At 48.0% G+C, this 11,664-nt stretch overlaps 1 protein-coding gene and 1 pseudogene across 3 annotated transcripts in view; both read left to right on the forward strand.

Annotated features, from left to right (window-relative positions):
• LOC8037754 (T-complex protein 11-like protein 1) overlaps positions 1-9,184 on the forward strand; it is a 42,207-nt gene extending 33,023 nt beyond the window's left edge. For all 3 annotated transcript variants that reach the window (XM_029992384.4, XM_029992385.4, XM_029992386.3), the window contains exons 7-9: positions 3,746-3,930; positions 5,704-5,876; positions 7,189-9,184. In XM_029992384.4, the coding sequence (XP_029848244.2) occupies positions 3,746-3,930; positions 5,704-5,876; positions 7,189-7,385 (555 nt within the window). In that variant the 3' untranslated portion in view covers positions 7,386-9,184. The remainder of the gene's footprint in view (positions 1-3,745; positions 3,931-5,703; positions 5,877-7,188) is intronic.
• Positions 689-1,885, forward strand: LOC121837664 (annotated as a pseudogene).
• Positions 9,185-11,664: the final 2,480 nt, after the last annotated feature.

Genomic DNA, 11,664 nt, shown 5'->3' on the forward strand with positions numbered 1-11,664 from the left:
CGCTGGAGGATGCCGCTAGCGCCGCGAAAGCGAACATGAAGTCACTCTACCGCGAACCAGGTGCGACTCATGAAGGCACCCTAGGCGCAGCGCCGCCACGCCAACTTTCCACGCGCTGCGCTTCACTGGAGAGCATGTGCAGGGCATAGCAGTTCGTCGTTCTTCTAGTACACTCTAGAGCCACTAAATAAGCTACACTTTAGAGTAGCAACACTTAAGTATGACGGCTAAAGCGCTATGGGCTAAAGAGTTACTAGTGAAGCGGAGTGGCAGCGGCTATTTTGCTTAGTTCGTGACTCTAGTCAGGACTGTCAAGTGGTGTTGCTCTAGTACGCTCTGGCGTTATCGTGACGCAGAAGAAACAGTTACTCTAGCCGATACTAGGTGGCGCGAGTCACCACTCATTCAGAAGAGAACTGCCGTCGGTTCATCTACCTTCTGAGAGGTGCGCGCCAGAGCCGTATATGGCGCGCGCCTAGCAATCCATTCGTTTGTCAGATATGTTTTCGGTCCCCGTAAACGCAACTGAACTCCTGCACTCCGCGAGCTCTGCCACGTGTGTTTGTGGCTTTGGGTTTGGCGTTCTACTGTGTTGTTTTCCTGAAGTGGAGATACGTGAAAGTGACTTTGTCGCTGTCGAAGAAGTACTCCCTCAGCCTCGACTGGACAAACCCGGAGATATCCACGAATGCGAGTTGGATTCGGCCCATTCCGAATTATCCAAATAGTGCTCGCTGCACAATGTGCTGCAAGAAGTTCTCCCTGAGCAACGTGGGGAAACGTGCGATTACTAGTCATGTTGAGGGTAAGAAACATCAAGCTGCTATGAAATCTCTGCAAAGCGTTTTCCAGACCCCAATCGTATAATTTTTCAAGACTGCATCAAATCAGGACTTGCCTTCCTCGACAGCAACGGGCGTTTTGTCCGGAGGTAGCGCTAGTGCTTGTAGCGCTCCGGCAGTGCGTCTATCCACCGCCACGGAAGCTCTTAGCCCGTCTGTGAAGACGTCGGTGAGTGGATTTTTATTGAAGGATGAAGTCACAAAGGCTGAGATCATGTGGTGCTTGAACACTATAGGAAGTATTCACTGGTGGCCATAGCTGTGTGCGCGACTGCTGAGCGCGTCCTGATGGCGAGCTTCCACAGTTCTTTTGTAACGTGCATTCCGTACCCTCAAGATTGCCGGTATTAGCAGCCTATTAATGTGGGCTCGTTCAGAGCATGCACTCTAGACATCACCCACAAATATGGCGCCCAGTTAATGCTCCTTACAATGACTCACGGTTCTTTCCGTTCAGCGGCAGCATCTGCCTCGCCAGAAAAATGCAGCTTGGAAAAGACAAAGTCGGATACACCATATGTCATGGCACCGGTCCATACTTTCAAGAGAAGTTGCTAGCGAGCCTCTCTAGCGTGCCACATCTGGTGGTTGCTTTTGATGAGTCACTGAACAAAGTAACCCAGGGAGAACAAATGGATGTACTGGTCAGGTACTGGGACCAAACTGACGCCACTGTAAAAACACGCTACCTAGCTTCGTGTTTCCTGGGGCACACCTACGCAGAAGACCTCGCATCTGCTTTCAGGAAAGGCACAGAAGTCATTAAGCAGACAAAGATACTACAAGTGTCAATGGATGGACCCAATGTAAATTTGAAGTTTCTGAGGTCCCTTAAAGAAGAACTTGGAGCCTCCGACACCAATCACCAGATCCTGAACATTGGAAGCTGTGGACTCCACGTCGTCAGCGGTGCATTCAAGGCAGGTCACGCTGCGACGCACTGGGATCTGGTAGTGTTTCTTCGTGGGAGCTATAACCTGTTCTAGTGTGTGCCGGCACGTCGGGCAGACTACGTCCACTTCACGGGAAGTGCTCTGTTTCCGTTGAAGGTCTGCTCAGTAAGGTGGCTGGAGAATAGCAAGGTGATCTCGAGAGCGCTTGATTTTAGTCCAAACTTGGTTAAGTTTGTGGAATGCTCAAAGGAAGCAAAAAAAAAAAGCCAGCATGTGCTAGCTACAGCACTGTTGAAAAGGCAGTAGGTGACCAGATGCTGCCAGTGAAATTGGCGTTTATGCTCTCGATTTCTGAATAACTTGAGCCATTTCTAACTGAATTCTAGACAGACAAGCCCATGCTTCCCTTCCTTGCCCCTGCGTTGGATCGCCTCTTACGGTCACTGCTGGCTAGAGTCGTCAAGAAAGATATCCTACAAGCTGCCAACACATCTTCCAAGCTGCTTAGGATCGACTTGGAGAAGCCTGACAACTTCGTTGCAGCTGCTGCATTCGACATTGGGTTTGCTGCTGAAAATGAGCTTCGCAAGATCCAGAAACTACCGCAACTGACTGTGCTCGGCTTCAAAAAAGACTGTATTTCCTTCGTGAAGAGGTGTTCACAAAAAGTGATGCAAAGGTCACCTTTGAAATACAAGTTGACAAGAGGTGCAAGCTGCTTGGATCCGGCTAGTGCGTTGTCCCCGGAGGTTGGTGAGAAACAACTGTGCATTGCACTGGAGGTGCTAAGGAAGCACCAGTGGATGACTGGCTTGGAAGCAGAGCGAACCCACCATTCCTATGTAGATATATGCTCACTCAGCTCTGTACAGGTGGCGTTGAAGGACTTTGACAGGAAAGAGCGGAGGCTGGACACCCTCTGGTTTGAGTTGTGTTCACGGGACCACAAAGAGCTATTTTTGTTTGTCAAGCTAATACTCCGCTTGTCTCATGGCAACGCAGCTGTGGAACGGGGTTTCTCTGTGAACAAAGAGTGCCTTGTCGAAAACCTCAAGGAAGATTCGCTGATAGCCCAAAGAGTGGTGTATGATGGAGTGTCAGCAAGGGGAGGGGTGGCCAAAGTTTATCTTACGAACAGGATGCTGCAAATGGTTTGTGGTGCCAATGCCCAGTGGAAGGAGGAGCTACAAAGAAAGAGGCTAGAGAGATTGGACGCATCAGAAGCCGAAAGGAAGAAGAAGAGAGTGGCCTCTCTAGTCAAGGAGCTTCAACAAAAGAAGCAAAGGGTCCTAAACGAGCCAATTGCAGGCTTCTCGTTTCGACGAAGAAATTAACTCCCTGAAACAGTAAGCCCTGGTCAATGCTGTATTCCAAACATCTTCAAGAGTGAAGACAGTTGCTTTATTTAACCTAAATAAAATATTTTACGTTGTGAATAGTGTCTGCCTATAATATATTGCGTTTTGGTGTCAGTAGTTGTTTCTGGGTGTGGGTCAGGGAATTTAATTAAGATAGTCAGGAAAACCTGGAAAAGTCAGGGAATTTGAAGAAAACATTTTGGTAGACACCATGAACAAACATTCCACACGTCATTCATCTCTCAAACTACTGATAGCTGAGGAAAGGTGCTTAGCTAGCTAAGCACCGGGCAAGGTTTAGAGCAGGGCTGCCCTCATGTAAATTGCGTCAAACTACATAAAATATTTCTGACAAATTTTTATGTACAAAAAATGTGTGTTCTATCTAGCCCTAAAAAAAGTCCTTTTCTTTCTTTTTTAATCAGGAGAGCTCATGTCTTCATACTTCTAAATATTAAATGCACCACCTATGGGCACCTCTGTATATTCCATCATAAAACAATACATTCAGAAGCTGATTTATGCAGTCCCTTTGAAGAACCAATTGGGCTCACACTTTACTTTGTGCCTATGAGACTAGACATGCGGCGTAGGGTTTAACACTGGGAAAGGATGGAATAGTCTCTCACGGCTGACTGCCGCATGCTTGCAGACGCTGTCGATGGACCGTGAGCGCTTCACCCTGCTGGGGGCCCAGGTGGAAGAGTGCGCCCTGGTGGCCAGCGTGCTGCTGGTGACGCACAGTGTGGGTGGGGCATCCCTGCAGGACATTTCGGACTTCAAGGAGGACCTCAGAAGCCACACCCGGCTGCTGCTCCAGGGCTGCGGGAAGTGCAGGTGAGGAACGCTGCCACGGCCTTGGGACCTCGGTTATGGAACTGATCCCAGCTGGATTCAGATGGATTATGGAACTGATCCCAGCTAGATTGAGATTGATTATGTGGAACTAATCCTAGTTGGATCCAGCTATACTATGTTATGTTTGGTAATTAACTGGAATTTATTCGTCTACTTGGACAAATAAAGGCATGAAGAGAACAGTTACAGAAGCATGGTGTGACTGTTACAGTAGGGCGGCCATGTTCTCTTTTTGTGTTGTTTTGCCCATGGTTGTTGCTTCAACCTTCCGTTAGGCTAAGCATAACAAGATGGATCATGGGACTGGTCCCAGCTGGATTCAGATGGAATCTGGAACTGGTCCCAGCCAGGGGAGTAAAGGTGGGTGAGGAGGAGTGGCGAATCCTGTGCGCCGACAACTGGAGTCTCGCGTGAAAAATCTCGGAAGAGCGCGACAGAACTCGAGAGAAAGAAACCAATGTTGCCAGCTGAAGGACGACAGTCGCAGTGGTAATCGCGAAGATTGAAAACTCTCAGTAATATAAACGGTGATGATATAATGTTGTAAACTAAGTTCCGAGCTATTCTAACGCTTATAAAAAGTAATATACTCATTACTCTACATTAACTTCCCTTCTGTCAAAATCTCGGAAATGTGGTGGTTACGCAGTTCCCTTTTTCCTGGGGTGCGCCTATCAAAACCATAGCGCGAAGCTTATCTGGTTTAGTTTTGCATTGATGCGATGTTGTACACCTGCGCGGCTATGCAAAAAGAAAGCTTCAAAAGGAACGCGAATACCTTTCCACCGTTAAGTATATGAATCGTTGAAGTTCATGAAACTGCTTTAATGATAATTATATTCGTGAAAGTGAATGCAGTTGGTAACCATGTGTGAGACTCTAAAGGTCTGCCTCCATGCTCCGTTGCTTGTGGCAGCCAGAATGCGTGGGAAAATGGCAAACTTTTTCTCCTGGGGTTAGTATATATGAACTCTATGGTCCCAGCTGAATACGCTTGAAATCAGATGGATTATGGAACTGGTCTTAGCTGCATCCAGTTGGATTCAGATCGATTTTGGAACTGGTTCCAGCTGGATCCAGTGGGGTTCGGATAAATTATGGAACTGGTCCCAGCTGGATCCAGTGGGGTTCGGGTAAATTATGGAACTGGTCCCAGCTGGATCCAGTAGGGTTCGGGTAAATTATGAAACTGGTCCCAGATAAATTCATTTAAATTCAGCTGGGAACTGGTTTCAGCCGAGACCAGTTCCACGATCCAGTTTCAGCTGGACTGCTTTTCACTTCAAAAGCAATGATGTTAAAGAAAGGGTTCACCCAAAGCATTACTCGGAAAGCTAGGCTATTTTGCATTCAGTTTTGAGTTGGAACTGCAGTTACTCAAAATGGGCCTCCAAGCCTGGGTACCTGCACAAAAGTGTGCTTGCAGATAAAGCCACATCCACCCACCTTTCTTTGTGTTTGGTTTGGAAAAATGGTGAACTCTGTGTCCTTAACAAATAAATCTGTCTGAAAAGTGCACTGATCGAGGTACAGAAATGTGTGTCTACTTTGCGTGATTACATCTTAAAACGAAATTCCGGATCATGGAGGCCTATTTTGAAGCGAAACTTTCACCGTTTCTGTTGTCTGCCAGTACTGTAACCGGCCCCTTTCTGGCTAGTCGTTTTTTTTACGTACGCCGTTGCGTCCACCGAGTGCCTCCGAGACGATGTTGGTAGTGTGCTCAAGAACCCTCGCTGGTTGGTTTTGCAGCGAGGAAGAGCTGACGGAGAAGCTGAAGTGTGCTGCCAGCCAGGCCATCAAGGAGGTGCAGGAGAGCCTGCAGAAGCATGGCTTTGCCCCGCTGCAGTTGAGCCAGGAGCGCATGCTGTACGACCAGGTGGTCAGCATGGCCTCTGCCGAACACCACATACGCAAGCTGCTCAGTAAGTCGGACGCTCCGTCTCGGCGGACTCCAGGGTTGATGTGTGCTGAACAGTTCAAGGAGTCTCGTCTCCTAGACAAAATTCAAACAAGCGCACCGAATTAGCAATGGCTTTCGTGGACCCCACTGCTCCTCTCTGGCCAAGATCGTTGTGGCCCTGGTAAAGAAGGAGAGTTTGGACCTGCGAGAGCCATTGATGCATTGACTTGTAACAGAATTCGCCATGGCCCTCCCTCTCTCTAGGCTGTATGGACATTCCCAACAAATAGCCAGGGGCAGATTTGTGGGTGAGGCTTGGGGGAGGGCAGTTGAGGCATTTGGCTGGTGGGCCCAGTCTGCTGAGATATGACGTTACAGCCAAATCGTTGCCCAGATTTATTTTTTTGATCCAATATTTTCTATGTCACCAAAAACTAAACTTGGCTGGTGTACTATATGTATAAATTTTTTCATTAAAAACAGAGTTGACCTTGGCACCTGCAAATATTCCTGTGTTAAGAAAGGCCCTTGCATTTGCTGTGCACATGCTGATGATGCCTCTCTCGTGGGAGGCAAGATGTCTAATGGATTCGTTTTGCATGTATTGTCAAGTCTACTATTCAAGTGTGACGTCTGCCGGCTTTTGGGGTATCTCTGCACTTCCCCTTGACTTCTTTCACTGCCCTTGCAGTTGCCTTCCCTGCTTCGTAAATTTTTCTGCCAAATTATAAAAGGTGGTTTTGAAGAGAAAATTAATTTTTGCTTACTCTATAAGCTTTAGACTTGACACACCCTTTTATTCTTGGCTTGCGGAACTTGCTGCACTGTCCCTCGGCGCCTTTCAGGAACGGGACTTTTGAGTTGCATATTTTCAGGACTAGTTGGGGCTCTTGTCATTGCTTGAGCTGAGCTGTCACTTGTGCTGCGTGCACTTTGGTTAGTGGAAAGGCTAGGTACTCGTCGGATTTCTGTACTCGATCGCCTTCCCTACCCAAGATGCTAATTGGGAATCGGCGAACTAGCACAACTCGTGTGGCGCACGTAAAGCCGCAAGACGTCCAATGTGCTGACATTTTTTTAAAAGAAAGGTTGACACCTCTGCCCCATCTGTATTTTGTATGATTTAATTCGTGGAGCTGGAGGTCTTTATGCTATCTGTAAATTTAACATCCTTTGAGCTACTACTACTATCGGAAAGTTTCCTAAAAGCCGAAAGTCTCCATCCCTGTGTCTAACCCGAGAACGTTGACTAGAACGCGAGCGAGAGAGCTCGCTAAAGTGGGCCGGTTAAAGCGGGCCAGAGCCTAATGTGCGCCTCCTTGTCCTCACATCAGCCATGCGCATCCTGGACTTCATCAAGCTGACCCTATCGTCCGCCAGCGTGGGACCCACTAAGATCCCCGCGGGTCTGTCCACCCTGGAAAAGGAGCTGACGCAGATCGCGGGAACCTTCCTCCGGCTGGTGACCCACAACAGGGCAGTCTTTGGAGAGGTCTACACAGACATTATGACCCAGCTGAGGGCCACCTAGGCCCCGAGCGATGGGACCAACATCTCGGGCGCCACTATGGTGTCTAGATCGCGTCCCCATCTGGTGTGTTTACCGCGCCCTCAAAAGTGGTCCCCCGATGTCCCTGACGACGTTGTATACAGGCGTCACACTTTTGCCCTCCACGATCCTGGCAGAGGTGGCCGCAGCAGCCAGTCGATGGAAGCCGAAGCAGATGCAAGGTGGGACGCTGCAACGACGGCGACCCCATTGCCTTTTTTGCCGGCATTTCGACGACCAGCTGCCAGGATTGCGACATCTGACAGCATACACGCAAGGCTCCTGTGATGCTATTTTGCATCGCGGGATGCATGGGCGGGATCAGGCGGTAAACACACCAGCCAAAGGTGCGTTCCAGAGACCGTGGCGCCACCACTCCACTCTTACGGCCCCGCCTTTGGCGTGATCCCGATTCTGCTCCGCACGAAAGCTTCCTAGTTCCACCGTACGGTCGGCAACCCCATCCTTGCTGTTCCCTGCACATGTTGCATTGTGCGGTGACCTAGTGAGAAAGGCTTACCACCACTCGGGTTTCTTGTAGGCAACGTCTTCGGCAGTTGCCGAGTTGGTCGGTACTCGCAGCTCGTCGCATCTACCAAGGATTGTGCAGTTATCGAACGCCGAGAAACAGCTCTGACTCAGTGCCCCAGTAGCGGAGATGCTCGAGTGTTGTAGCCTTGCCTGTAGCAAAACTGACCTTGAAATATCTTCTGGATGTATGAAACCGCCTTTCATCAACATCCAAGCGTTTCCTAGAGTGCATTTAATCGTGTTGCACCGCAATCCTAACAGGTCGCTGCATCCGGGAGAGCTGAGCGGCCCCAGGGTCTTTCAAAATGAGTTCTTGGATGCTTCTGCCTCTTGTAATCCCTGGCTGGAGTAGTAATTGTTTTCTCCGAGAGACATCTTTAATGCCTGGTGGGAGTGGCATAGCAAACGCCTAGACGCCTCGCCTCTGCTTTTGTGAGGGAGGAATTTGTGGTGGGTCTCTCGTTCTGTGATACGAGAGTGACGCATGTAATGAATTGTGGACGATGATCTGTATGGTGAACGATTGGAGACTTTGGTGCATGCCGTTGTCTCCGAGGGTGTAGGAAGTGTCCTTGTGATTTGTTGTGGCAGGATAAAAGGGTGATCGGCCAAACGACGCCTGGCGTCGAGTGATGTTTACTGTGCCGTCGGGTCAGCGAAGGCACGCAAATAGAAGCCTGTATTGTCGAAAAAGTGTCGTTGTAGTTCAGACTATTCAAAATTTGCGGTATTGCCATATCAAGATTTTGTGTTAAGTCGCTATCTAGGATTTTGTATTTCCTAACCAGATGGATATCCGTTGAAATGTTTACGCTTATATAAATTGTTTCTCATTACAAGTATACATTGTGATTTTTCTAATGAAATTATTGTACAAATGCCTCGCATCACACTAACAATTAATATATATGAAACTATGCGTGCAATGGATTTCGTTACATAAACTTTATTTGTCTAGTCTCATCTTGCAGTGGGAATGTTGTGATGCAGTAACTAGATCTCGACTTTGCTTGCCAAGAAATCTAGTAAAGTAATTTTTCCCGAGCATCTCTTGCCGAGACCGATTTCATGTTACTTGACGCAATAATGCAGAGCTAAGTAACTACCATGAAACATGGCTTCAAAGTTCCCACTTGGAACCATGTACACCTAGCTAAGAAATGCGAGTGATGTCTACTTTGTAAGAAGATTAAGTTTGCCATTTTTATTTTCATTATAAATCCACGTAATAAAGATTGCTTACACGTGAACTGATTGGATTCCTTTGGCTTTTCCTTTATGCAACCCTCAATGCTATTTGAATGTATTAATAAGTCTGCTTATGGCAGTTGTTAATGTACTGTTTTAACCTGGGTCTGTATCATTTTTTTTTCAGCCCCATATTAATTTTGTGGATGTTTAAAATGGATCAAGCAATCGGTGACCAGTATAGTTGCCAAATAAGTCGTAATATTACGCAAATTTCAAACAAGAAATGCAAAATGTTTAGACCACTCTGCCGCATAAAGGGGAACACTGGTCTTGCAGCTCTTTTTTTACAACGGAGCTGTTAAGGGCTAGCTCCCCAGGATCGTGCCCACCAGCAAAGAAATTGTGACACCAAACTCTGGACGGCTACTGCCATCTATGAGCGACGGTGGCCACCAGACAACTGGTTGCTTTCGTCGCTCATAGAATGGCAGATGAAGCTAAATTATTTGAAAACAGCCGTCATGACAGTCTCCTGTAAAAAAAAGCCACTTCAATTTCGTTACTTGATGGACAACCAGTAAAGCGGGTCGAGGAGTACAGGTATTTAGGACTTTTTTTTGACAATAAACTGAACTGGAATCAGCACTTGGAATTAATGGTTAACAAAGCGAGGGGCACTTTGTTTGCGTGCCATAGGAAATTAGAATTTGCCGATTTTGACACCAAACTTATTGCGTATAAAAGTTTTATTAGGCCTGTGCTAGAATGCTAGTTCAGTGTGGTGCCCTTTCACACAAAACGGTATTAATAAGCTTGAAAGTATCCAAAAGTTAGCTCCTCGGTTTATTTTTAATGATTATCGTAGAGAAACATCGTCCACTGCATTAGTTATTAGAGCGAAGCTTCAACCGTTGCAAATGAGAGCGAAAATTGATAGATCAAAGTTCCTGTTCAATGCGGAGGGCAAGTTCGTCTGCTCCTTGCGCAGGGGGTAGCGGTGACGTCAGAACGCCGAGCCCTGATTGGCGGATAGCGACCCCCTATCTGAGCGTCGTCTGCTCCTTTGCAACGTCGTCTGCTCGCAACGTCGTCTGCGTCTCTCTTACCTTTCCTGCGACTTTCGGAAGGGCAGAGGCCAGATTCACGAAACGATCTTACGCCAAAAATGTGCGTAAGACAAAACTTAAGAACAAATTCGTATTCACGAAACGAAATTTTCGTAAGTTTTGCGCAGGTTAGGACGAACTCCTACGACAGCTCCGGAGCTGTCTTACGCACTTCTTACGATCAAATCAGCATGGCCGACAGCGTCGCGGTCGCGACGACCCACAGACATTTATTTTTCTACGTGCGCTTCTCACGCGTCCCGACTTCAAGCAGCAAGAACAAAGTAATAAGTACTTGAAACAGACCACGACGAACAAGAACGCTGGATCCACAAACACCCGGGAAAAGCTCCAACGGCCACGATTTCACCAAACGCGACCAAGCGAGCTTTGCAGTTAGGCCTAGCAGGCACTCCGCGACTCGGCGACCGTCTGCCCATGACCGGCTGGCGTGCTGAATGGAATATGCCCGCGCGACCCTCGTGAACCCTTCCCGTATTATACTTTGATCGCTTAGCTCAATTTTAGATTAAGAGGTCAATTTCTTCCTCTTGTTATCTCCTTGTTTCCCGAGGCAACGGTGACTCTCGCCGGTGAAAAAGCGGTGAATCTCCGACAGACGCAGGAAAGGTAAAGCAGCCATCGCTTTGACTAGCAGACGTAAAGCAGACTACGTTAACTGCGCCAACCCGCCGACGCCGTTAACGAATAAGGGGTCTCGCCGCACACTTGGGAGGGAACTTGCGGACACTAGCACGCTCACCTCTCGGTTCTTAGCAAACAAACCTCGGCGCCTAGGGACACCCTGCCAGTGAGTCCTTTGACTTCCCTCCTTGATGCACGTCTGCTAATTGTTCGACAAAAACAACGTACCGCTCGAGTTATTTCGTCTGCTCTCTCTGAAAGGCAAAGTCGAGCTCGCTCGTCGCAGGAAAGGTAAGACAGGCGCAGACGACGTTGCGAGCAGACGACGTTGCAAAGGAGCAGACGACGCTCAGATAGGGGGTCGCGATCAGCCAATCAGGGCTCGGCGTTCTGACGTCACCGCTACTTCCTTTCTTATGCGCAGAAGACGGAAAGGAGCCCACTTGCGAGGCGTATATCCTTAAAGAGACAATGAAGACGATTTTATTTAATTTTCTTAAAAGGTGTTTTTATGTTTCTTGGGAACATAGCACGCTGCCCAATTTTTTGTAGACATTTGTGACGCGTATTTTTGTGCCTACGAAAGAAGTAAAGAAACCGAAACTGAACAATCTCCATTCTCGTTTCTGGGCCTCCGAAAACGGAGGTGACGTAGGAAGTGACGTCAAGTGTGAATAGTCGGTATCGGTAGTATTTAGGAGATCGAGACTCTGGTTACCGCGGTGGGTTATAGCAGCGCGGTGACGCGGTCGTTTCGCCGCATCTGTCAACATGGACGGCAATGCCGC

This window comes from Ixodes scapularis, unplaced genomic scaffold, assembly GCF_016920785.2.
Source record: "Ixodes scapularis isolate PalLabHiFi unplaced genomic scaffold, ASM1692078v2 PGA_scaffold4__175_contigs__length_147842914, whole genome shotgun sequence".
Taxonomy (NCBI): Eukaryota; Metazoa; Arthropoda; class Arachnida; order Ixodida; family Ixodidae; genus Ixodes; species Ixodes scapularis.